The 23,257-nt window shown below is 33.4% G+C and overlaps 1 protein-coding gene across 1 annotated transcript; it reads right to left on the bottom strand.

The window, feature by feature from the left end:
• Positions 1-3,086: 3,086 nt before the first annotated feature.
• Positions 3,087-22,841, bottom strand: galcb (galactosylceramidase b). The gene is made up of 17 exons (XM_022673282.2): positions 22,656-22,841; positions 21,273-21,341; positions 21,090-21,153; positions 20,028-20,141; positions 19,371-19,510; positions 19,217-19,255; positions 17,933-18,063; positions 16,073-16,228; positions 15,809-15,933; positions 14,971-15,098; positions 13,336-13,425; positions 13,147-13,236; positions 12,632-12,776; positions 11,287-11,467; positions 8,703-8,866; positions 5,650-5,726; positions 3,087-3,581 (listed from the first exon to the last, which is right to left on the bottom strand). Exons 1-17 carry the CDS (start codon positions 22,818-22,820, stop codon positions 3,438-3,440), a joined length of 2,022 nt encoding a protein of 673 aa, XP_022529003.2. The 5' UTR covers positions 22,821-22,841; the 3' UTR covers positions 3,087-3,437.
• Between the last annotated feature and the right edge of the window lie 416 nt (positions 22,842-23,257).

Below are 23,257 nucleotides of genomic sequence, written 5' to 3'. Positions count from 1 at the left end.
TCTTTTATTTTGACAAAACATCATTTTGGACTCTGGTCAAGTGTTGCTACAATCATAATGCTGTTTGTTTGCTTTGTGTTGTAATTTCTGCTGTGGCAGCAGAATAGTAATATAGATTATACCCACAGTTTTAATAAATATAGAGAATGACTAATATAATACAGGGATATATATATATATATATATATATATATATATGTATATATATATATATATATATATATATATATATATATATATATATATATATACATATATATATATATATATATATATATATATATATATATATATATATAGGTTTAGGGAGTCACAGTAATAGGTTGTTGTCATTCACCTGTGTTTACTACAAGAAACATCACCAAACCGCCATGTTTAAGGTATAGTTTACTGTAGAAGCACTACAAACTGAACTGCATTTATCATTTTTGGAGAATTTAAAGCTATAAAACTGTAGAAACAGAAGTAAAATGAGGAAATACCTTCCTATGAAACGCCATTCCCGCCACCTAATATTATAATTTATTTCTTATTAAATGAGATAGTAAGTCTATATTTTGAGACAGTCATTATTTTGAGATAGTAAGTTGTAATTTTGAGATACTATCTCATTATTGTGAGATAGTAAGTCATTGTTATGAGAAAGTAAGTTGCTATTGTGAAATACTTTTTTTATTTTGAAATAGTAAGTCTTTATTTTGAGATAGTAAGCCATTATTTTCAGATAATAAGTTGTTTTTTTGTATTTTTAGATACTATAACATTATTTTGAGATAGTAAATCATTATTTTGAGATAGTAAGTCATTATTTTAAAAAGGAAGTTAATATTTTAAGATACTATCTTATTATTTAGAGATTGTAAGCCTTTATTTTGAGATAAAATCTCATTATTTTGAGATAGTAAGTCATTATCTTTTAGATAAATTGTTATTATGAGATACTATCTTATTATTTAGGGATAGTAAGTCTTTATTCTGAGACAGTAAGTCTTTACTTTGAGATTGTAAGTAATTATTTTGAATGCTATAACATGTTTAAATGTAAATATGTATATGTGCTTTAATAGGTAATTCAATATATTTTTAAGCAGTGCTTGTTTTTTTCTCTCCTCAAAAATAAAATAAATTGAATGCCACAGAGGGTTAAATGCGACTCTGGACAGAAGTTAATGTTGTGAGATTGCAGAAGCTTGTGGAAACAATGCCACAAAGAAATGCCACAGCCATAATTAAAGCTAAAAACAGTCCAAATTAAGCATTAGAGTGTGACCGTTTTTGGCCAGGCAGTGTATAGTACTTAATTCGATAAATGCAATATTAAGTGATTTAAAAGTTAGACACCAAAGCATGCTAAAAATATTATATCATAACATTGCTTTTCCTTCACAGATGACCACGGTGAAATAAGTGTGGGTTTGTCTCCATCCAGCTGCAGGCAGTAAGTCCTCTTGTAATTTTGATATTTAACATATTTAATTAATTAATTCATTGATGTTTAATTCAGGACAATTAAATAAATACATAAATTCACGTTAATTTAGGACAATTAAATAAATAAAATGCAGTGCATACAGTATAAACAGAGCTAGTATACACATTTAGGCAAATACTAAGCTTTCCTTATTGCAGTAACTTTGTTTCTCCAGAAGATGGCAGCAGAAGCTAAAGTATTATTAGTCAATGCTCTTCCTGTATATACTGTGGGTTATATATCCTGTAGATAAGAGTCTATGCCCTAATTCTATAAATGTAAATCTGTCTGTATGTAATTAAAAACACAAAGAGATTTGTTCATGTAAAATATTCTTTTTTTATTCAAAATCAGTTTGTTAAGGCATTAAAATATAGAAAAATAACAGTGCTACACCTTTAAAACAAGCACACCAGACAAAAAATCAGAATTAAACTCAAATGTTTTATTATATAAATTATAAACAAGCGATTTATTGTTCTCAAGTACTTCAAGTTTATTTATATTAGATTTATATCTGTAATTTACACCATTTACAAACCAACAAAAGGCAACAGTATAGTGTAGGATAGTATGTTCATGTAAAGATAAATGTTTGTGGGTTTGTGGACACACCTTTTCATTCAAAGTTTGTCTTAATTTCTGTAATATTTTAATACTAAAGACATTAAAAACATTAAGGGACTTAATGTTCAAATTCAGTTCAAAATGTGAAACTTATATTATATAGATGTATTATTAGTATTTATTTCATAAATTAGAATATTATATAAGACCAACTGGAACTTTTGGCAGTGTGGGCAGTGTGCCAAATCCTGCTGGAAAATAAAATCTGCATCTCCATAAAAAAAATGGTCATCAAAGGGAAGCATAAAGTGCTGTAAGATTTTGCAGGACACTTACACCTACAGTTACTCCAACAAAAGTAGTATAAACTCTTTTTATAGCCTTAATTTCAGAAGAAACAAAGAATGAGCAGATATATATATATATATATATATATATATATATATATATATATATATATATATATATATATATATATATATATATATATATACACATATATACATATATATATATATATATATATATATATATATACACATATATACATATATATATACACACATATATACACATATATATATATATATATATATATATATATATATATATACATATATATACACATATATATACATATATACACATACATATATACATATATATATATATATATGTATATATATATATATATATATATATATATATATATATATATATATATATATATACATACATATATATATATATATATATGTAACCCAATACTTTTGTTCATATAGAGTACAGAGTATAGAGTACTTTTACTTATTAATATATATTTACTTTCAATAGGGTAGCTTTAATTGCATGTTGTTTTTAGACTCCTGCACATTTTTATAATTATGGTTTCTATATAATATGAGATTTAGACAAAAAAGTCAATAAACTGAATATTATAATTTGGAGGTTTCTGATACATAAAATCATACCATATTTGGCAGATTGCTCATCTCTATTATCTAGTCACAGAGTGCTAGTTATGTAAAAACAGGGCTTTATGACAGAATGATCAAACTCCAGTTTATTTTTCTGCCTTCTTCTTCTTCAACACAAATAATTCAGAGCATCAATGAGCAATCATATTAATACTATTAATATTAACAATAAGCAATATTTCACAGTTCAGTATTTTAATGCATTCAAATTCACCACATTCACTCACTCTCACACACTCCAGTGCATTTAACTACCGCTATCTTCACATTTTCATTACATCTCAGTTTCTGTGGAATCTCTTAAAGAAGTAATGATTCAAGTTTAATTGTGTAAAGCTTGTAATAAAGCCGAGTTTCTTATTAAATTTACAGACAGACAGTTCTGCTATTAAAGCGATAAATCAAACCCGGGACAGGGAACGTTACTCTGCCTGTACTGCAAAGTTATCAAACTGAGCCAGCTCGAACGAGCTCGTGCCGATCGCCGCCCATCCGTTTTTTGGCACCAAATCTACTGTATTCTTCCACAGCAGATAACCGTTCAGCTCTCCAGAGACAAAATTACCCTGGAAAAAAAAAAAAAAAACAGAAATATTAATTATTATTAACATTTCTTACAGTTTTATGATAAAATGGCCAAACTTCTAATTCCTTTCTTTACTGTTGAAACTGAGACTTGAGCTAAACTGAGCCAAATGCTAAAGCTGCTGTTTCCATGTGGGTCAGCCAGACGTCTTCCTGTAGCAGTTTTTTTTCTCCAGTTTCTAAGACTCTTTATTTGAAGGTGTAGGAAACAGTCCTCACCGCTCTCTGACTTTCTTCTATCTGTAATTTCTCTAAAGAAAAGAACTTCTACTTCTAATAGTTTAAACAGAGTTCTCTGTGTTTCTGTGTGTTTTTCTAGTGATTATGATGATGAGAGTGTGAATGTGCTGTGTGTGTGTGTGTGTGTGTGTGTGTGTGTGTGTGTAAGTGTGTGAATGCTGCAATAGAGATTAACAGCAGTAACACCAGCCAATGTTCCAGCACTGCTTTACTACACACAGACAAAGGCTTTAGAAATTGACATTAAGACATAATTATTTCCAAAGTTCAGTTTCCCTATTTCTATTGCTACATTCCAACTGTAAGCTGTTAACCAATGAACTGATCGCAAAAAAAAATCACCATTATTTTTTATTTTAAAATACTAAAATTAGTTTGTAGTTCATTTGTTTCCCTGCTATGAATTAATTCCTAAAAAGCATCCCATTTTTTTTTGTTTTTACTATATACCTTTTTTTTAAATTATTTTTTAGTTTATTTTTACTATATACCTTTTTTTTTATTATTTTTTTAGTTTATTTTTCTTAGAAGTCCAGTCAGTATACTACTAGCTTTTATACTATTTATGTTCACTGAATTTTTTCCATTTCACTGAGAGAAAAAAAAAAAAAACTGGGGGTGTTCTAAAACTTCTGACTGAAAAAAAGCTAATTTTACCATAATTCAGATTTTTTTTAAATAGATTTTCAAACTGTTTTACAAATAATAACCTCCAAAACCACAATCATAATCATCACACAGTCTAATTTCTTCAGAAAAAGAAATAAAAATAAGTACTTAAATAAATACATTATTATAAAGAAATAAAAGATGATCAGAGGAGAGCAAGAAAAATATCTATTGTAAGGTTACGAAAATTTCTATATAGTATATATTAAATTATATACATACTTTATTTCTATAATTTAATAAAATGAAACAAAGAAAATTAAAATGCATTTTAATTACATTAATTATAATAGTCAAAAACATAATAAACAATACCTTTAGTAGGATGGACTCATACATGTATACAGTATATTGTCAAAAAAACTTTCACTTCATGAAAAAATTGAGTCTGAATGAGTTTCTCTGATTTTGCTATTTATAGGTATATGTTTGAGTAAAATGAACATTGTTGTTTTATTCTATAAACTACAGACAACATTTCTCCCAAATTCCAAATAAAAATATCGTAATTTAGAGCATTTATTTGCAGAAAATGAGAAATGGCTAAAATAACAAAAAAGATGCAGAGCTTTCAGACCTCAAATAATGCAAAGAAAACAAGTTCATACTGAAAAAGTTCAGACTTTTAAAAGTTCAGAAATCAATATTTGGTGGAATAACCCTGGTTTTTAATCACAGTTTTTAATCATGCATCTTGGCATCATGTTCTCCTCCACCAGTCTTACACACTGCTTTTGGATAACTTTATGCTGCTTTACTCCTGGTGCAAAAATTCAAGCAGTTCAGTTTGGTGGTTTGATGGCTTGTGATCATCCGTCTTCCTCTTGATTATATTCCAGAGGTTTTCAATTTGGTAAAATCAAAGAAACTCATCATTTTAAGCGGTCTCTTATTTTTTTCCCCAGAGCTGTATGTGATTCTGACTTTTCTTAACATTGTGTTAAATTGACTTCCACCTAAGAATTTAAGAAGGAAAAATGATTTTTCTGTCAAGTTGCTGTTTTTTTTTTTTTTAACATGATCTACATTATACTCTAATCATTAAACTCATTCCATTCAAACCACATGTAGAAGATCTGATTTATCAGTCGATCTCCTAATGACAAATCCAGCTGCTGAGTATAATACAGTTCCACATACCTTCACAGTCAATGTGAGTGTGTTCCAGGTGTTGGCTCTGGTTCCGGACAGTCCCTCAGCCAGAACACTCAGCCCACCTTCAGATCAGAATAATGATTAAACCAGCAGCAGCAAAGGAAATCCACATGTATTTTAAAGCTGATCATAGTGCATTAAAATAATGTTTAATTTCATAGGACAGAAACTAGTACAGTGTCCCATGACCCTGCACAGACCTGTGGGATGTGTGTGTGGGGTCTCCTGCATTGAACGTGGTTGTGTATTATGGATTATGGAGTCGCTTATCTGTATGCAAAGACAGTTGTAGCCAAACACAGCAGGTCATAGGGCTGCTCGATTTGGGCAAAATATTGAATTGCGATTTTTCCACAGAGTATTGCAATTTTTCTACAGAATATTGCGATTGCGATTTAAATTGTGATTATTTTTAATCAATTAAACCCTAAACCTGTATTAGTGGTTGACATTATATATTAAATATAATTATAAACTTCTTTCCACATAAAATATTCCAAGAGTTATCAGATTAAATATAGTTGTTATTTTTTTATTTTTAAATGTCAATGAAAAAATACACATATTACGTATTTATATATATATATATATATATATATATATATATATATATATATATATATATATATATATATATATTGCACTATAAGGCGCACCAGATTGTAAGGTGCTGAGCTTTAAGCTATAATTCTTATATAAAAATTAAATAAATAAATAAATACATAAATAAAAAACATTTCACGAGTCAAAGGAGTCAAATGAGCGCTGGATGTAAGTCTATCCAGATTTCTCTCCTGAATCCTGTAGTGGTTCAGATTTTATAAAAAATCTGAACATAAAAAAAAAAGAAAAAAAAAAGAATGTTGTGTTGTGTATTATGTCCAGTCTGTTTATAATCTGCTTCCACTCTAAAAGGAGAAATCTGGTATAAAATAAACTTGAGTTTTAGTGAAACATGATAACAAGTATAAACTATCGTCAATTAGCCCACCTTCATTGTCCCCCAGCATTCCAAAATACAGCACTTTTTACCATTTTAGCTTCCAACAGGTTTACAATGCTAGTGACGGGAGCATAGTGTTGCCCAAGCAATGAAATCACTATTTTTGCACCATTAACAACAAGCTCAAAGTAGCTCCACACTTCATTGGTAGAATTCTGAGGGCCCTGACAACTTTGAAAGTGCATAGATATTTTCATAGTTTATTAAAAACACTGTTTATACACACAGTACCTTTAGGTAGTGAAGGTGTGGGTTGTGGCAGCTTAAAATTAAGTCACAATAACGATCATGACTGAAGAACATGAACGAAGAGGTAGAATAGGGGAACAGATTGCAAGTTTAATTCAGTAAAAGATTAACTAAATTAAGTTTGCAATCTTTTCCCCAATCCTACCTATTTATTTGAGCCCATCAGTCAACTTATTGGTGCCTGGAGTATTACATGTACCTTGTGTATATAAACAGTGTTTTTAATAAAGTTCTCAGTGCCTCGTTTTAAATGTCAAGACCCTCTTGCTTGCTAATGGTATAAAAACAGAAATTATTTTGCATGGGTAATTATATGCCCCTATTATTTTTTATTGTAAGCCTGTTGGGAGCATCGGCTAAAAGTGCTGTATTTGGAAATGCTGGGGGTTGGTTGGCTGTTGGGGTTTTATTGCCACTTCAGTACAAATTTAACTATGCCTGGCATACACTGGGTTTTATATGTCTAGATAGAGTGCAGCTGTTCAAAGGTTATATCATGATAAGGGAAATATAACTCGCTACATATGTATTACATTAGATGTTTGAGGTTAAGATGTGATAAAAACTTTAAAACCTTCCTTGGTGGGTTTTTCCAAAAAGGTCTTTTCTGTTTTTTACTTACTACTTTACTTAAATCGACTTATATGGTCATAAGCAGGACAGTCAATGAGGATGTGTTTCATTGTTAGCAGGATGTTGCACAGATACCAAGATGGTATTTCGCCATTTGTTATAAGGTGTCTATGTGTTAGTTTTGAGTGACCATCGGCATCTTGTGCAGATTGTATGCTGTGGGAGAATGAGGTGGGCTATTCTACAAAATACTGTATTTGTTATCATTAGGGTTGCCACCCATCTTGTAAAATACAGAACATCCTTTATTTGACAATTAAATGCTGCTTCCTGTATTGAACCAATATGCAAAGTGATACGTTCTTTATTTCCAAAAATGTCAATTGAAATAATAAATATATGCATGTATTAGGGGTGGGCAATATTATATCGCATACCATATATTGCGACACAGAAATATTATGATATTAAAAATCCATATTGTGATAATAGGGCTGTTCTGTCTTAAAAGTAGTCTATTATTTACTGTGAAGCTTTAGGTTTATTTATTGTATAATATATTGTTTTAGTTTACAGTTTATATGCATGCACTTAATATTCTGCAATATTTTTTGCTGCTTTATATTATTTTATGCTATAGTATTTATTTTGCCACATTATGATTATACTGTTATTATACTATTATACTATATTCCTGAAATTAATTAATTATTTATCTGTTTTCCTATATCGCCAAGTATATCGTTATCGCAAAAATACCCTGCAATATCCTGATATTATTTTCCAGCCATATCGCCCACCCCTAGCATGTATACATATATCGTCGCTGTCCTATGAAAAACACTTTTCTCCATTTTTGGTGATTTTTAGTTTACTACATAATTTGAACAGACAAAATGTCCGTTTAACTGTGCCAAAATTTCTTGATGAACGGACTAATAGAAACTGTTCAAAATGACCTGAAATAAACTCTTTATACATCGACTTCCATTGAAAGTTGACAAGGTTTTTTCTCTCTCCTGTAAAGTTGCTGTTTTGGAGATAAGTGTTGTTCATTGGACAGCGACGATATATGTAATTACCTATTTTTTTGGTGGGCGTCCCTTATTTTCATTTCTGAAAAGTGGAAATCCTAGTTATCATGTTTCACTACAACCCAAGTCCATTTCAGACCAAAGTTCTGCTTTAAAACACTTGACGTTCTGATACTTACTGAGATCACTGGTGACTCTGTATGTGCCGTCTGCCAACACCCAGAAGAAGATTCCCCTGGCATTCCTCACAGAACCTCCTCCTTTATCCAACCTCGCTGCAACAAACACACCTCCGCTGTTCTCCTTCTCCATAAACACGTCACACGACACCGTCATGTTCTGCCTGCAAAAACACAGCACTTCAGTAAGTCATAAACATCCTCGAAAAGAGCTTTAGATCACAGAAACCGTCCTCTAGTGTATATTTATCTAAATATAGGACCGGATATACAGTATTACTGCACACAGACACAGCTGTGGGACTCGCGGAACTGAATACCGAGGGCTCTTATATGCAGGAGGGCCGATTCAAAGAATCTGAGTGTTTGCTTTGGAGCAGAATTTTAAACGCAGCAGAAACAGCGCAGTCAGCATCTTCACCGGTGCCTCAATTCGCAAAGTATAAACTGCTGCTAACAGAAATCTAACCATTAATTTTGAAGAACACAATTTCAGGGTTTATTAAGGGCTGTTCTTTGATCAATAAAAGCCTAAATTGAACATTTTGAAATAGTTCCTTCTGTTAAAGCATTAAGATTTATTCATTATCGCCTCTATTACCACATAATAGAAAGCGTATAATGGGAAAAAAAAAAAATAATTGCATAGTTAGTTGTAATAAATCAGTAAATGTAGAACACATGCTGTGTACAATAATGTGCAGAACAGGGTGGTGCATAACAATTAGTGCATCTCAAAACATTTTAATATCATTGAAAAGTTACTTTATTTCAGTAATTCTGTTTAAAATGTAAAACTCATATATTATATTACACACAAAGTGATCTATTTTAAGATTTTATTTTTTTTATTGTAGAGGATTATGGCTTACAGCCAATGAAAACGCAAAAATCAGTGTCTCAGAAAATTACAATATTATATTATATTATATAAGACCAACGTCATGTCATCTGCTGGTGTTGATCCACTGTGTTTTATTATCAAGTCTAAAGTCAGTGCAGTTTTGTTTTCCCACAAAATCTTACAGCACTTCATGCTTCCCTCTGCTACTGACAACTTTTATGGAGATGCGGATTTCAACCCGAGTAGGATGGGTTCCTCGGACTTAGTCTTGGTTCCTTCCCAGGTTTCTTCCTCTTAAAGGGAGTTTTTCCTTGCCACTGTGTCACCATAAAATTGGCATCTCTGTGGTGCTGCTCATAAGAGGCGTGGACCTGTTTTTCCTGTAAAGCGGCTTTGTGACAACCTTTGTTGTAAAAAGCGCTATATAAATAAAATTGAATTGAATTGAAATTTCATTTTCCAGCAGGACTTCCCACACTGCCCACACTGCCAAAAGTACCAATTGGTCTTATATAATATTTTTATATAATTTTCTGAGACACTGATTTTTGGGTTTTCATTGGCTGTAATCCATAATAATCAACAATAAAATAAATAAACGCTTAAAATAGATCACTCTGTGTGGAATACATCTATATAATATATAAAAGTTTCATATTTTAAACTAAATTCCTGTAATAAAGTAACGATTCATTGATATTCTTTCAATGATTTTTTGCAATGCACTAGTATGCTCCATACTACTAGGAGGAATTTAGCCTCCTTCTGTATCCCATCAATAAACACGCCCACTCTAACCTGAACTGATGGCTATTCCATGAACTTTAAAGACGCGACTGTTTTTGGGTGTTTTTTACAATGAATTTCTCACATATGCTTCATTGGATCACAATGAATCTGCTATTTCTAGGAACTAATAATACCTAGTAATTCTTAAGGAGACAAGGTGCGATTTTGGACTCTAAATGAGACCATTGGACCCCAAGGGTTAAAAAAAAACAGGGCTGCACGATATTGAAAAAAAAATTACATTGCAAATATTCTTTTTTCGCTGTCTCGCGTCCAGACCAATCAAGAGTCAGTGCCGAGCGCTCAAAACTCGAGGAAAACAGCAAACTAAAAGTAATCGGCCCTTTAATAAGGCATTTAAATTGATTTTTTAAAAGGTAAATAAGATCGTTTGTTTTTCTGAAATTAAAAGCGTGAATTCAGCTGTAACTGGAAATATCTGCACTACAAAACTGTGCTGGACTCTGAGATGCCCAGTTTTCCACACATGCTTACACTTTACAAGCACGTGCCCAACCATGTGGATTAAGGCCATGCGGTTACCTCCTGTTCACTCCTACCTCCCCCTCGCGCTTCTCAGGCAGCAGCAGCCTGTCACTCACACAGACACAGAGACAGCGCTGTGTATCTACTTCTTGTGGCAAGAATCAAAACACTGCAACATTACATGTGTGATATAATTACTTTAAGTGACATCACACGTCCTGCGACGTGACCATTGCACATGTGCACATCGCGATGATGATGCTTAAACGATATATGTGCAGCCCTCTAACGAACATTTCATGAATGAAGCCCATTGGAGAAGTTTTGTCTGTGGAACTATACACGCTGCATTAGAGCAAACAGAAGGCTTATCCCACCTCTACAGCCCAAACAACACAAACTCCTCAATCAGACACTTCAGTGCAATCACAGAACAGCTCTCAGCTCACAGCCCTCAGCACACACCAGCTATAATCCCCAATCACGCTGACGGTCTGATCCGCATCCGCCACCCAGGTGATCGGCCGCTGAGTGACCACCTGCCGCAGCGTGTAAACATGAGGGCCGGGGTCCGTCAGGTTCATGAAGTACTCAAACACGCCCGTCTGATCGGCGAAGTCTGGAGCCTCAGAGAAGCTGGGGTTCTCTTTCAGGAGAAAAAAAAACAATTAAATGAGATATCTATACATCTATACATTGTATATATAATTTTTTTTTTTACAGCAGAGAGGCCTATGCAAGTTTTAGATTAGTCTATGGTCAGTGATTGGTTTGATTCATCAAATATACATTATCTTATTTCAAAAGATGGGCTTGATATAAGTGATGCAAAGTGATACAAGTGATCTGTAATACACCACATTAGGCACTAATGGCCAAATTTAAATAATTTAATTACAATATATATGTAATGCCATCTAGTGGTTTTTATTTGGTAGCAGCAGTGTACGCTATTAAAACAGCAATGTGCAACATAACAAAATAAATAAAACAATACAGGAACAGTCATGTACAAAATAATAGAACAATTAGAGCCTTAACAAACTGAACTCTATCCTACTATAACAGTTAAACATGAAAAATAAGACTCGGTCCCTGAGAATGATATACGTGCTTGCGGAGCTTAAAGGGAGAGATCGTCAATCATCTTTCTGACTTTGAGGCTCGAGACCATGACATAATTTCGATCGATTTTGATGATATATATATATATATATATATATATATATATACACAACTTTAAAATAAGACTACCTTTATAAATGGTTTATAAATGGTTTATAAAGGAGATTATTAATGGTTATTAATTTAGTACAAATAATACTTTAAAACATTAATAAGCATTTAATAAATAATAAACAACATAGATGGAAATGGCAACAGTGAGATAAAATGTTGGCAAAATAGTGATTCCACACTAATTTTTACTGTCAAACCTCAGATCTTTCTAGATACTGATCTCACTTTGTATTTTCCATTTTTCAGCATTAACCTGTCCTCTTAATATATATTTTTTAAAAGTATGTTTAACTATTTCCTATAAATTAAATGACTAAGCAAACAATGGATCACTGTTGCCTTTTCAATTGATGTGTTGTAACTGCTTATCAATGTTTTTTAAGGCATCTACAACCTAATCAATAATACTTAATAATCTCATTTATAAACCATTTATAAATGTTAGTCTTATTTTAAAGTGGTACGAAAAATCAATGGAGAAAATTGAAGCCAAGTATTTCAGCTGTGATTGTTAGTATAAAAAAAAGAAAACAGAACAAAGGAACGATATTGGAAAGATATGAACACTTACTGACGTTAAAATCATCTTTATAGGTTTTAGGGAAGGGAGAGGATGGAGGAGGCTCGGGATAAGATCCTTTCAGACCCGTGGGAATGGTGGTCACTGTGTAAACTTCATCAACATCCAGGTCCAGCGTAAAAGAGCCATTAGACACCTGAAAATATCATATAGATTATTTAAAAATAAGAGACCACTTAAAAATTATGAGTTTCTTTGATTTTACCAAATTGAAAACCTCTGGAATATAATCAAGAGGAAGATGGATGATCCCAAGCCATCCAATCAAGTTAAACTGCATAAATTTTTGCACCAGGAGTAAAGCAGCATAACGTTATCCAAAAGCAGTGTGTAAGACTGGTGGAGGAGAACATGATGCCAAGATGCATGAAAAAAAACTGTGATTAAAAACCAGGTTTATTCCTACAAAATATTGATTTCTGAACTCTAAAACTTTATGAATATGAACTTGTTTTCTTCGCTGATTGCATTACTAACTGTGAAATAGTTACATTATAAAAGCTTACCTTTATGGGCGCGAGTTTCTGGAAGAAGACCGGCTTCTTCGTCTTGAAATCGAACTTGGAATTCCACAGCTGCAGCTCACTGAGTGACGCCTGTAAAATTACAGGACAGAGCTCTGTTAATAACGGGGGTCTTAAATCAGCTTTAACTAAACTTTCTGTAAAAGCAGTTTTAACATAAGCAACACTTACAAACGATCCCTTCAGACTGAACGTGGCTGTCTGCGCTGTGACGTTATAGGGAGGCAGAGGAGGTCGGATGCACACAGAGTGATCGTGAGTCTGGAAAACATAAGCAGGATTAAAAGTTTATTAATAAGTATAAATTAATAAGTAAATGTATTTTTTAGTTTGTTTTCAAATAAAAAGCATTTACAAAACTAGACTTCAAAGATACACAGCTCTGGAAAAAAACACTTCATTTTTAGGTTTATGTTTGAATAAAATTAACATTTTTGTTTTATTCTATAAATTACGGACAACATTTCTCCCAAATTCCAAATAAAGATTTGGGAGCTCTTAAATAATGAAAAAAAAAATCATATTTATAAAGTTTTAAGAGCTCAGAAATCAATATTTGGTGGAATAACCCTGGTTTTTAATCACAGTTTTCATCCATCTTGGCATCATGTTCTCCTCCACCAGTCTTACACACTGCTTTTGGATAACTTTATGCTGCTTTACTCCTGGTGCAAAAATTCAAGCAGTTCAGTTTGGTTTAATGGTTTGTGATCATCCATCTTCCTCTTGATTATTTTCCAGAGATTTTCAATTTGGTAAAATCAAAGTTACTCATAATTTTTAAATGGTCTCTTATTTTTTCTTGTTGAACTTTTTTTTATATATTCAACTTTTTTCTCCCAATTTAGCTAGGCCAATTGTCCTACCCCTATTCAGCTGCCACTCAGCTGTATATTTTCCATCACTAGTGATGCCACAACACAAGGACTATGAAGACTAGAACACGCCTCCTCCGATACATGTGAAGTCAGACTCCGCCTCTTTTTGAGCTGCTGCTGATGCAGCATTACTGAATAGCATCATCACAGCGCTAACGCTCGGAGGAAAGCGCATCGACTCGGTTCTGATACATCAGCTCACAGATGCAGCCTTTTGCTGATCCACATCACCCTAGGAGTGATGAGGGGAAATAGCGCCATGTACTCTACCCACCTAGCGAGAGCAAGAACCATTGTGCTCTCTCGGGTCTCCGGCAGCTGATGGCAAATAGGATTCGAACCGATCATAGAGATCTCCCAATCATAGTGGCAGCGCTTTAAACAGCTGGACAAATCGGTGCCCTTATTGAACATTTATTTATTAATTATTTGGTATGTTCACACAAAAAGAGCCTTTTTTTCTTCAATTTTCAGACAGATAAGTTTGGTTGTTGAATATTCGGTGCATAGAATCCCAATATTCATCAGGACTGTTCATAATGATTCATTTTATCGCAATAAATTCAGCTCTTTTGTTATTAGCTGTTATGTGATGTTAATTGAATTAATTTAAGTCCCTCAGAATTCTACCAACAAAAAAAAAAGTGTGGAGCTACTTTGAGCTTTTTAATGGTGTAAAAATAGTGATTTCTTTGCATGGCAATGCTACGCCCCCATCACTAGCATTACAATCCTGTTGGGAGCATCGGCTAAAAGTGCTGTATTTGGGAATGCTCTATTCTATTCAATAAACTTATCATGATTCACTACAACCCAATTGTATTTTACACCAGATTTCTCCTTTAACATGCATTTTGAAGCCATTGAATATCTTTAGATCACATTAACACACAGTACATCAAAAGATTTCTGCCAATTAACATCTTACCATAGTTTCAATCACTATGGTCAGGTTCCCCTTCTGGTCAGTCAAAGCAACGTAGCTCCCGCCGTGGGTCAGGTGACCTACAGTCTGCAGGTACTTCCAGCCAGGCTGAGAGAACTGTGTGGTGTGGGCTGGAAGACAAGATTTTACATATTATTAGATAAAACTTTTTTTTCTTTTTCTAAGCTGGACTGTTCATTGGTCATTGAGTGCATTCAGGGCTGCACTGATTGGTTGATAAAATAAATGTAGTTGTCTATTATGGAGAGAAGCTTATGTGTTATTAACAGTAGTGTGCAAAAAAGTCAATTCAGTAAAAGGTAATGTGGGAAAAAAAAAAAATATATATATATATATATATATATTTTTTTTTATATATATATATATATTGAGTAAAACGAACATTGATGTTTTATTCTATAAAATACAGACAACATTTCTCCCAAATTCCAGAACTTTCAGACCTCAAATAATGCAAAGAAAACAAGTTTATTATTATAAGTTTATTATATATTTTATTATATTTTATAAATTCTTTACTTTTTATGTGTTATTTTGTTTCTTTGTGGTCTTTTAGAATTTTCTATTGTACATACATATTTGATTCATCTATATTAAATTTTGATTTAAATTAGTATTTCTTTTCTTTTATTTTTTACTATTTTATTCCATATTATTTCTAGTTTCTGTTTTCAATCACTTTGATGCTGTAAATGCTTGGGAACATTGTAAATGAGGGTCACCCTCAATGTTGTTCCTGAGTGAAAATAAAGGGTGACTGATTTATTGATTGATAATGACCCATTTCAACATTTTTCAGTTTCAGGAATGACTGATTTACCAGTTATCCATATTGGAGACTCCACAACATAGTTGCCGCTCCACGGTTCCTGAGCAGTCATCAGCCCATCTCTTCCAAACGGGAGATTCTGATAATAACTGGCAACCAGGTTCCAGGAAATAGTGCTAAAAGACAGAAAGGTACTATTAAATATCTATTAAATTATATTTAATGTATTAAACTATTTTAGTACTCACATGCTCATGTTTTTAACACAGAAAATAAACAGCAGTTGTTGTGTATATTAATAGAAAGCTCTCATACGCAGACATCAGGCCGTTGACGTAGTTCTGGTTGAGGATCCGAGCCCAGCAGCCTCCTCCCACTTCATCGTTGAAGGTGCTGTAATCTTCAGACGCCCACAGCTGCTTCCCCATCTTCACAGCTGCAGGTACTGAAGTGGTTCCTGGGTAGTGAGCCCTGGAACACAGTTCACAGATATTTCATTTAGCCTTGAAGTTTTAGACAGTGTTCCAGGCACTTTGAGATATTGCTGCTAATTTTTACTTATTCATTCATCAAATAATTAAAAAAGACTGTGCTTCACTTGCTCCACTTCTTAACTCCTATATATATATATATATATATATATATATATATATATATATATATATATATATATATATATATATATATATATATATATCACAAACTAACTATGGCAAAATTAAAGCAACTAATACAAACCAGAAAATGTCACAATAGCAGTCACTAATACCAAAAACTACATGGTGTCAAAAAAGGCACAATTACAAACAACACAGTAAAACAAAATACTTTCACTGTGAAAGCTAAATCTTTAGCTTTGTGTCTCGCTTTTCCTTTGTTTGCTGATTAAAAAAAAATAAGAGTAAGAGTAAATGTTCTTTAAAATGTTGATGTGGGATTTTTGTGACCTCCTAGATGAGTTGTCCATGCCATTTTTTAAATACTTTTTTTGGGACTAGAGGGAAAGTAATTTTGACAGTTTTTTCCTTTTATAAATGAAATCATCATTTAAAAAAAGTTTTTTTATATTTACTCAGGTAATACTTGTCTGATATTAAAGTTAGTCTGAAGATAATCTGAAATATTTAAGTATGACCAAAAAATGCAAAAACAAAAGAAATCTGTAAGGGGGCAAATACTTTTCTATGCCACTGTATTTTAGCTATTAATGTTAAAATGTATTAGAGCGTAGTTACTCTTTTAAAAGACTTTAAAAAAATCACCTGAAAATAACATACAATCTGTGTGAACATTTCCTACTATACTATAGTTTGTAATCAACTTAGCTTAGGTTAATATAAAGCTCTGGACAAAAAAAAAAAAAAGAAACCACTTCAGTTTCTGAATCAGATCCTCTGATTTTGCTATTTATAGGTTTATGTTTGAGTAAAATGAACATTGTTGTTTTATTCTATAAACTACAGACATTTCTCCCAAATTCAAAATAAAAATATTGTCATTTAGAGCATTTATTTGCAGAAAATGAGAAATGGCTGAAATAACAAAAAAGATACAGAGCTTTCAGATTTCAAATAATGAAAATAAGCAAATAAAACCAGTTCATATTAATAAAGTTTTAAGAGTTCAGAAATCAATATTTGGTGGAATAACCCTGGTGGTTTTCAATCAATTTTTTTTATGCATCTTGGCATCATGTTCTCCTCCACCAGTCTTACACACTGCTTTTGGATAACTTTATGCTGCTTTACTCCTGGTGCAAAAATTCAAGCAGTTCAGTTTGGTGGTTTGATGGCTTGTGATCATCCATCTTTCTCTTGATTATATTCCAGAGGTTTTCAGTTTGGAAAAATCAAAGAAACTCATAATTTTTAAGTGGTTTCTTATTGTTTTCCAGAGCTGTAGGTATGTAAGACTTTCAAAATGTTCTACAAAAGTCTAGGGCACTAAAACATACATTGGATTGGGAGCCAACCAATCAACTATTCGACAAAAATAATCAGCAGATTAGTCAGATTGCAGTCATTAGTTGCAGCATTACTGCCTAGCGGCCACATTACCACCTTAACCGTGGTAAAATCACTATAACTACATGCCCATCACTTTATTCTCATCCCCAGCCTGTTGGATAGTAGTGTGGTGCAGAATGAGGGATAATGAGGGGGCAGCGTGTCCTACCCCAGCACATCCACCGCCTCCCGCAGCTCCTCGTCCCCCAGCACACTGAGGGTAATGGGCTCCCAGAGGTTGTCACTGGCGATGATTCTGACCCTCTCCAGGCCGGCTTTATCCAGCGTGTATCTCAGCAGCTATCAGCCCAGCAGAGACCAGAGGGAAAGAGCATTATATTCAACATTCATACGAAGCCTGCTGTCCGCAATCACACAACCTAATGGCCTTAATTTCTGCAGCATTTACTAACCAAGGTCTCTAAGAGCTAAATGATGGGCGAGTGTGCTCGGGAACAGCACAGGAAAAGAACTGAGCCCAAAAAATGACATCCACACTTTCCTCAGACGCTTTTTCTTCTCAGAGAAATCGATGGATCTGGTTCTGATACAGGTTACATACAGTACAGGTCACCATCATACACCTTAGTTATCTGGGGAGCTATTAACTTGCGGTTTCTGGGGCTGGTAACTCACGCTGGATGAATTTATCCTGTGCAACAGTGGAAACTCTCGCTCTTCCTTTTCTGTGGCGCTCCTAATGAGAGCCAGTTTCATAATTTGAATGTGTCTTTTATTACGTAAAGTTCGAGAAATTCTTCTTTTCGGATTGACTGACCTTCATTTGTTAAAGTATTTTGTTCTTTACTTAGTTTAGTAGTCGTTGCTTCTCTTAATCTGGATTAGAACATTACTCAAATAGAGTTAATCACTGTATACCTGTAACTCTACCTCTTCACTACTTTACAACTGATGCTCTCAAACACTTTATTAAGAGACAATAAATGCAAGTTATGTGTTAAGACGAAAACCAATTTCAGGTGACACTACCTTAAGCTTGCATTGATTTTCTAATACTCTGAATGTAACAGCCACCGAATTTAAGGTGGAACAGAAAAATGCTCATCCACTAAACTCAAATAAGATAAATTTTATAACAACGAGAGACATTTTGTTTAACTAGTCTAGCAGACTTTAGTAACTCTGAGTGAGAGAAAAAATAAAAAGTGTGGCTAACATTAGCTAAACATTAGCTAAACTTCTATAAAACTACAGCACAATGTTTATGAACTGCTGATCTGAATCATCATCTATCTGCAGCTAGATGATGTGGACACACAGGAAAACAGGTTAATTTTAAAGATTGGTTTAAAGATTTTTAAAATCCACCTTTAGAATCATAGGATGGCAGGTAATTTTTACAGATACAATTTTGGATGCAAATTCGTTTTTTTTTTTTCCTCTTCTAATTTAGGAAAAGCATAAGGATAAAAAAAGATAGGAGACATCCTACCTTTATATATTTGATGTCAAAATTCCTCTCATTCCATATCTGTGTACAAAACATAAAAGATATGTCATAAATTTACAAATATAATATAAATAATAATAATAATAATAATAATAATAATAATAATAATAATAATAATAATAAAAATAATAATTACTCCAACGTAATCAATGTCTAGGTCATGGTACTGTTTCGCTCCGATAATCCAGGACACAATATAGGAAACAGTAACATCAGGAAAGTCATAGGGCCAATTCACCCCACGTCCAATCCATCCTGGAAAAGCCCAAGGCAAACCTAAAGCACACAAATATCAAAATATGACATAACTTTTACAACTTTTTACACCTTATGATGGGGTGTTGCAGTAAAAAACATTTATTTAATTTATGGGATTAATTTGAAGCTAATAGAGTGCATTTTGATTGTTCAATACTATATATCACCCCATACCCCTAATGTCAACAGGATTAAATTGTTTAAATAAAGGTTAAATAAAAAATAAAATAAATTAATGAATGTAAGCTTAGGGAGATAACAGAATCTGATCTGAGCGAAGAAACAATCAAATAATGAGGCCTGTAATGTGAACATACAGTAGCAGAAAACATTTGATTACAGTACTTTACTAAAATAGCAACTAAAATGACTTTTATACTTTTATAGAGTGCAAACAAATTATATCTTGTTATAATTTGTATCCATTGCTGCTCAAATCTCCTGTTATTTGCAGGTCAATTGAGGAAATGCAGCAGTATCTCTAACAGCATGTCTGTCCTTTATTAAGAATATAATGAATATAAATATAAGAGACCGATCAGGGTGATGTTGGGGTTCCTCTTCTTGGCCTCGGTCATCAGCCACCACTCATAACCCCTGAAGTAATTCTCATCATCCTCATAGTGCATGTGAGACGGCTCTGTTCCATCTGCAGAAAAACAGACTCAGCACAGAGCTTTACAGGAATTTAACACACTGTTGGTGCTGATTGGTAGTACTGTGGCAGCATCTCCAGATAATACAGTGTTGCTAAGTGGTTGCTTAGTGTCTGCTATGGTGTTAATAAGTGGTTGGTTGCTACGATGTTGCCAAATGGTTGCACGGTGTCTGCTATGATGCTATAAAGTGGTTACTTGATGTGTGCTATAGTGTTGCTATGTGGTTGCAGTGGCATCCTTTGTGGTTGCTAAGTCGCTAAGTCATTGCAAGTTTGTTGCTATGATGTTGCTCAGTGGTTGCAACAGTATCCTATATGGTTGCTATGGTGTTGCTTTATCATTGCTAGTTTGTTGCTATGGTGTTTCTTAAAGATTAGCAGGTGGTTGCTAAGTTGTTACCATGATATTGCTATGTGGTGGCTATGGTGTTGCTACAGGGTTTCTATGCTTTAGCCAAGTGGTTGATATGTTATCCAAAGTGGTTGCATAGGTGGTTGGTACAGTGTTGCTCAGTGGTTGCTTGTTGTTGCTGTGGTGTTGGTAAGTGATTGCTAGTTTTTTGCTATGGTGTTGCTTAATGATTGGCAGGTGGTTGCTAAGTGGTTACCATGATATTGCTATGTGGTGGCTATGGTGTTGCTACAGGGTTTCTATGCTTTTGACAAGTGGTTGCTATGGTACGTACTATGTTGATCAGTGGTTGGTAGGGGGTTGCCACAGTGCTGCTAAATGATTGCTATGGTATCCAAGATGGTTGCGGCGGAGGTGGTTGGTATAGTGTTGCTCAGTGGTTGGTAGGTGCTAGCTAATTGATAAGTAGTTGCGGTGGTGTTGCTAGGGGGTTTCTATGGTATCAAAGGTGGCTACGTAGGTGGTTGTTATAGTGTTGCTAAGTGGCTGTAAGTCTGATCTGCATTATGTGATGTTTGGAAATGTACCTGTCGACTGGGCATCTCCTCCAATTTCAACTTTCAGGATGTGCAAAGAGGCTCCAAAGTTGGGCTGAAGTGAACATTAAAGATAAGGTTACGAAGATACGGCGCCAAATAACCAACACACACACACACACACACACACACACACACACACACACACACACACACACACACACTTGAGTTTACCTTAAACAGGTAGTCCAGTATTTGAGTCCGGTAAGGTTCAGCATAGTTAATGAGCAGACGGGACGTGGCCTGGGAATACAGGAAGCATAAAGCATATTAGAAAATCCCAAAATGCCAATCTATATCATGATATATTTCTTATTTTTTGGTAATACAATACAATTTCAATATTAATATAAATACAATAAGAGCCTACACCCCTGGTGTATATAATCACACAATGATAGATCTGCTGGGAGATATGGTAAAATATATTATATCACAATATTTAAAGACTTTTTTTTTTTTACAAGATTATCAGTTTTTTAAATATTTTGACAATCAGACAAAATACAGTATCAGCAATGACAGCATCTTATTCTGCTGCTCATTAATTTTGAATGAGAACCCTTAATGGATAAGATTGACAAGTTCTGATGCCATGGCAAAGCTGTTGTAGTCCAAAATAATTATTTACTATTAAAACTCACAAACTGAGATCTGCTTTTACTTTTTAATAATAATAATAATAATAATAATAATAATAATAATAATAATATTAATAATAATAATAATAATAATAATAATTATACAGATCTATAAAGATTTTACTATAGTCACATTTAGCTTTAGAGGTGAACGTTTTAAAAAAATACACTTAGAAAAAATATAAATATACCTATAAAAATGAGTAAATAAACACATGAATATGATACTAATATAACTAGTTTTTCTAGTTCATCACTCTGCACATGCGCACTTTAAACCAGAGAGTCTCTAACCGAAAGAACACACTTAAAGAAATTATGGCTTCCTGGTTTGTTTGACCACTAGGCGGAGCTCTCAATTAAGACCAAAATGAATGGGTTCCTATGGAGCAACTGAGTAAAATCAGAGTTTTTTAATGATTAACTTTCATTCCTGGAATTTTAACAATTTCCTCAAGACAGAACAATTTAAATGTTTTATTACGGAAATTGTAATATTCAAAAAACTTTTAAAATGTAGTTATAAACCTTTTAAAGTCAGCATCAGCTCTCCAACTAATCAGCTAAGAGTAGTTAGCACTAATGCTAGCGACTTCATTGCCTGAAACCTGCTTTCTGAAGAAGAACGGAAAAATATAGATATATTCTATTTGCATTTTTAGGACAATACATCTGAATACCTTCTTAAATCGAAGGAATATCCTGGTCAAATGGATATTTACTATTTTTAATTTGAGGTTTTAGCCCTTTAGCTCCATTCACGCCCATTCTTTAAGGTCTCACTCTTGGGCTCCCCCTAGCGGTTGATAGTGATTTTCTGATTTATAAAGTGGGAAGGCTCGCCAACAACAGGCTCTGGCTGGACCACACAAAACAGAAAGCACGCGCTCACACGCACACACACACACACACTCACCCCTCCGCCACTTAATCCTCCGATTCCGTCAAACACGCGCCCTAATCCCGCCTGATCATCTATAGAGTAGTGTTCTGCTGAAGTGAGAGTAAAACAAGCTGAAATCAGCAGCAGAGTGCACAGCCTGCTCACTGCACTCATCTCTACTCTTCCCCCAACACACATCACCTGACCTGCACTCACACAGGGGGCGGAGCATAAACCACTGACCACGCCCCTCGTTCACATCATTGGCTAACAGGTTTGGAGTGTACCTTTATGGAAAATTATTATTATTTTAATTGTAAATTTAATATTAAAACCTAATAAAGCTATACAGAAACTATCAGTGTACCGTTTAGTTCAGTTTAACATTTAGCATTTTTTAAAATTTCTGACGGTTTGTGACCAAGTGCAAAATTTTAAAAATATTAATATTTTTTTATAAAGCGTATAGGTACAGGTACAGGTAATAAGCTTTCATAATTTTTTCCAGTTTTAGTTTTTTCATCTCTGCCTCTTAGAGTCTTTAGGAATTTTTTAAGAAAAATAAAAAAATGAATCGTTTCCTTATTTTTAGATTTTTAAATTTTTGCATTTTGCAAGTTAGATTATAACATCAC

This window comes from Astyanax mexicanus, chromosome 14 (genome assembly GCF_023375975.1).
Source record: "Astyanax mexicanus isolate ESR-SI-001 chromosome 14, AstMex3_surface, whole genome shotgun sequence".
Taxonomy (NCBI): domain Eukaryota; kingdom Metazoa; phylum Chordata; class Actinopteri; order Characiformes; family Acestrorhamphidae; genus Astyanax; species Astyanax mexicanus.
This window is presented reverse-complemented; position numbering and strand designations above follow the sequence as displayed.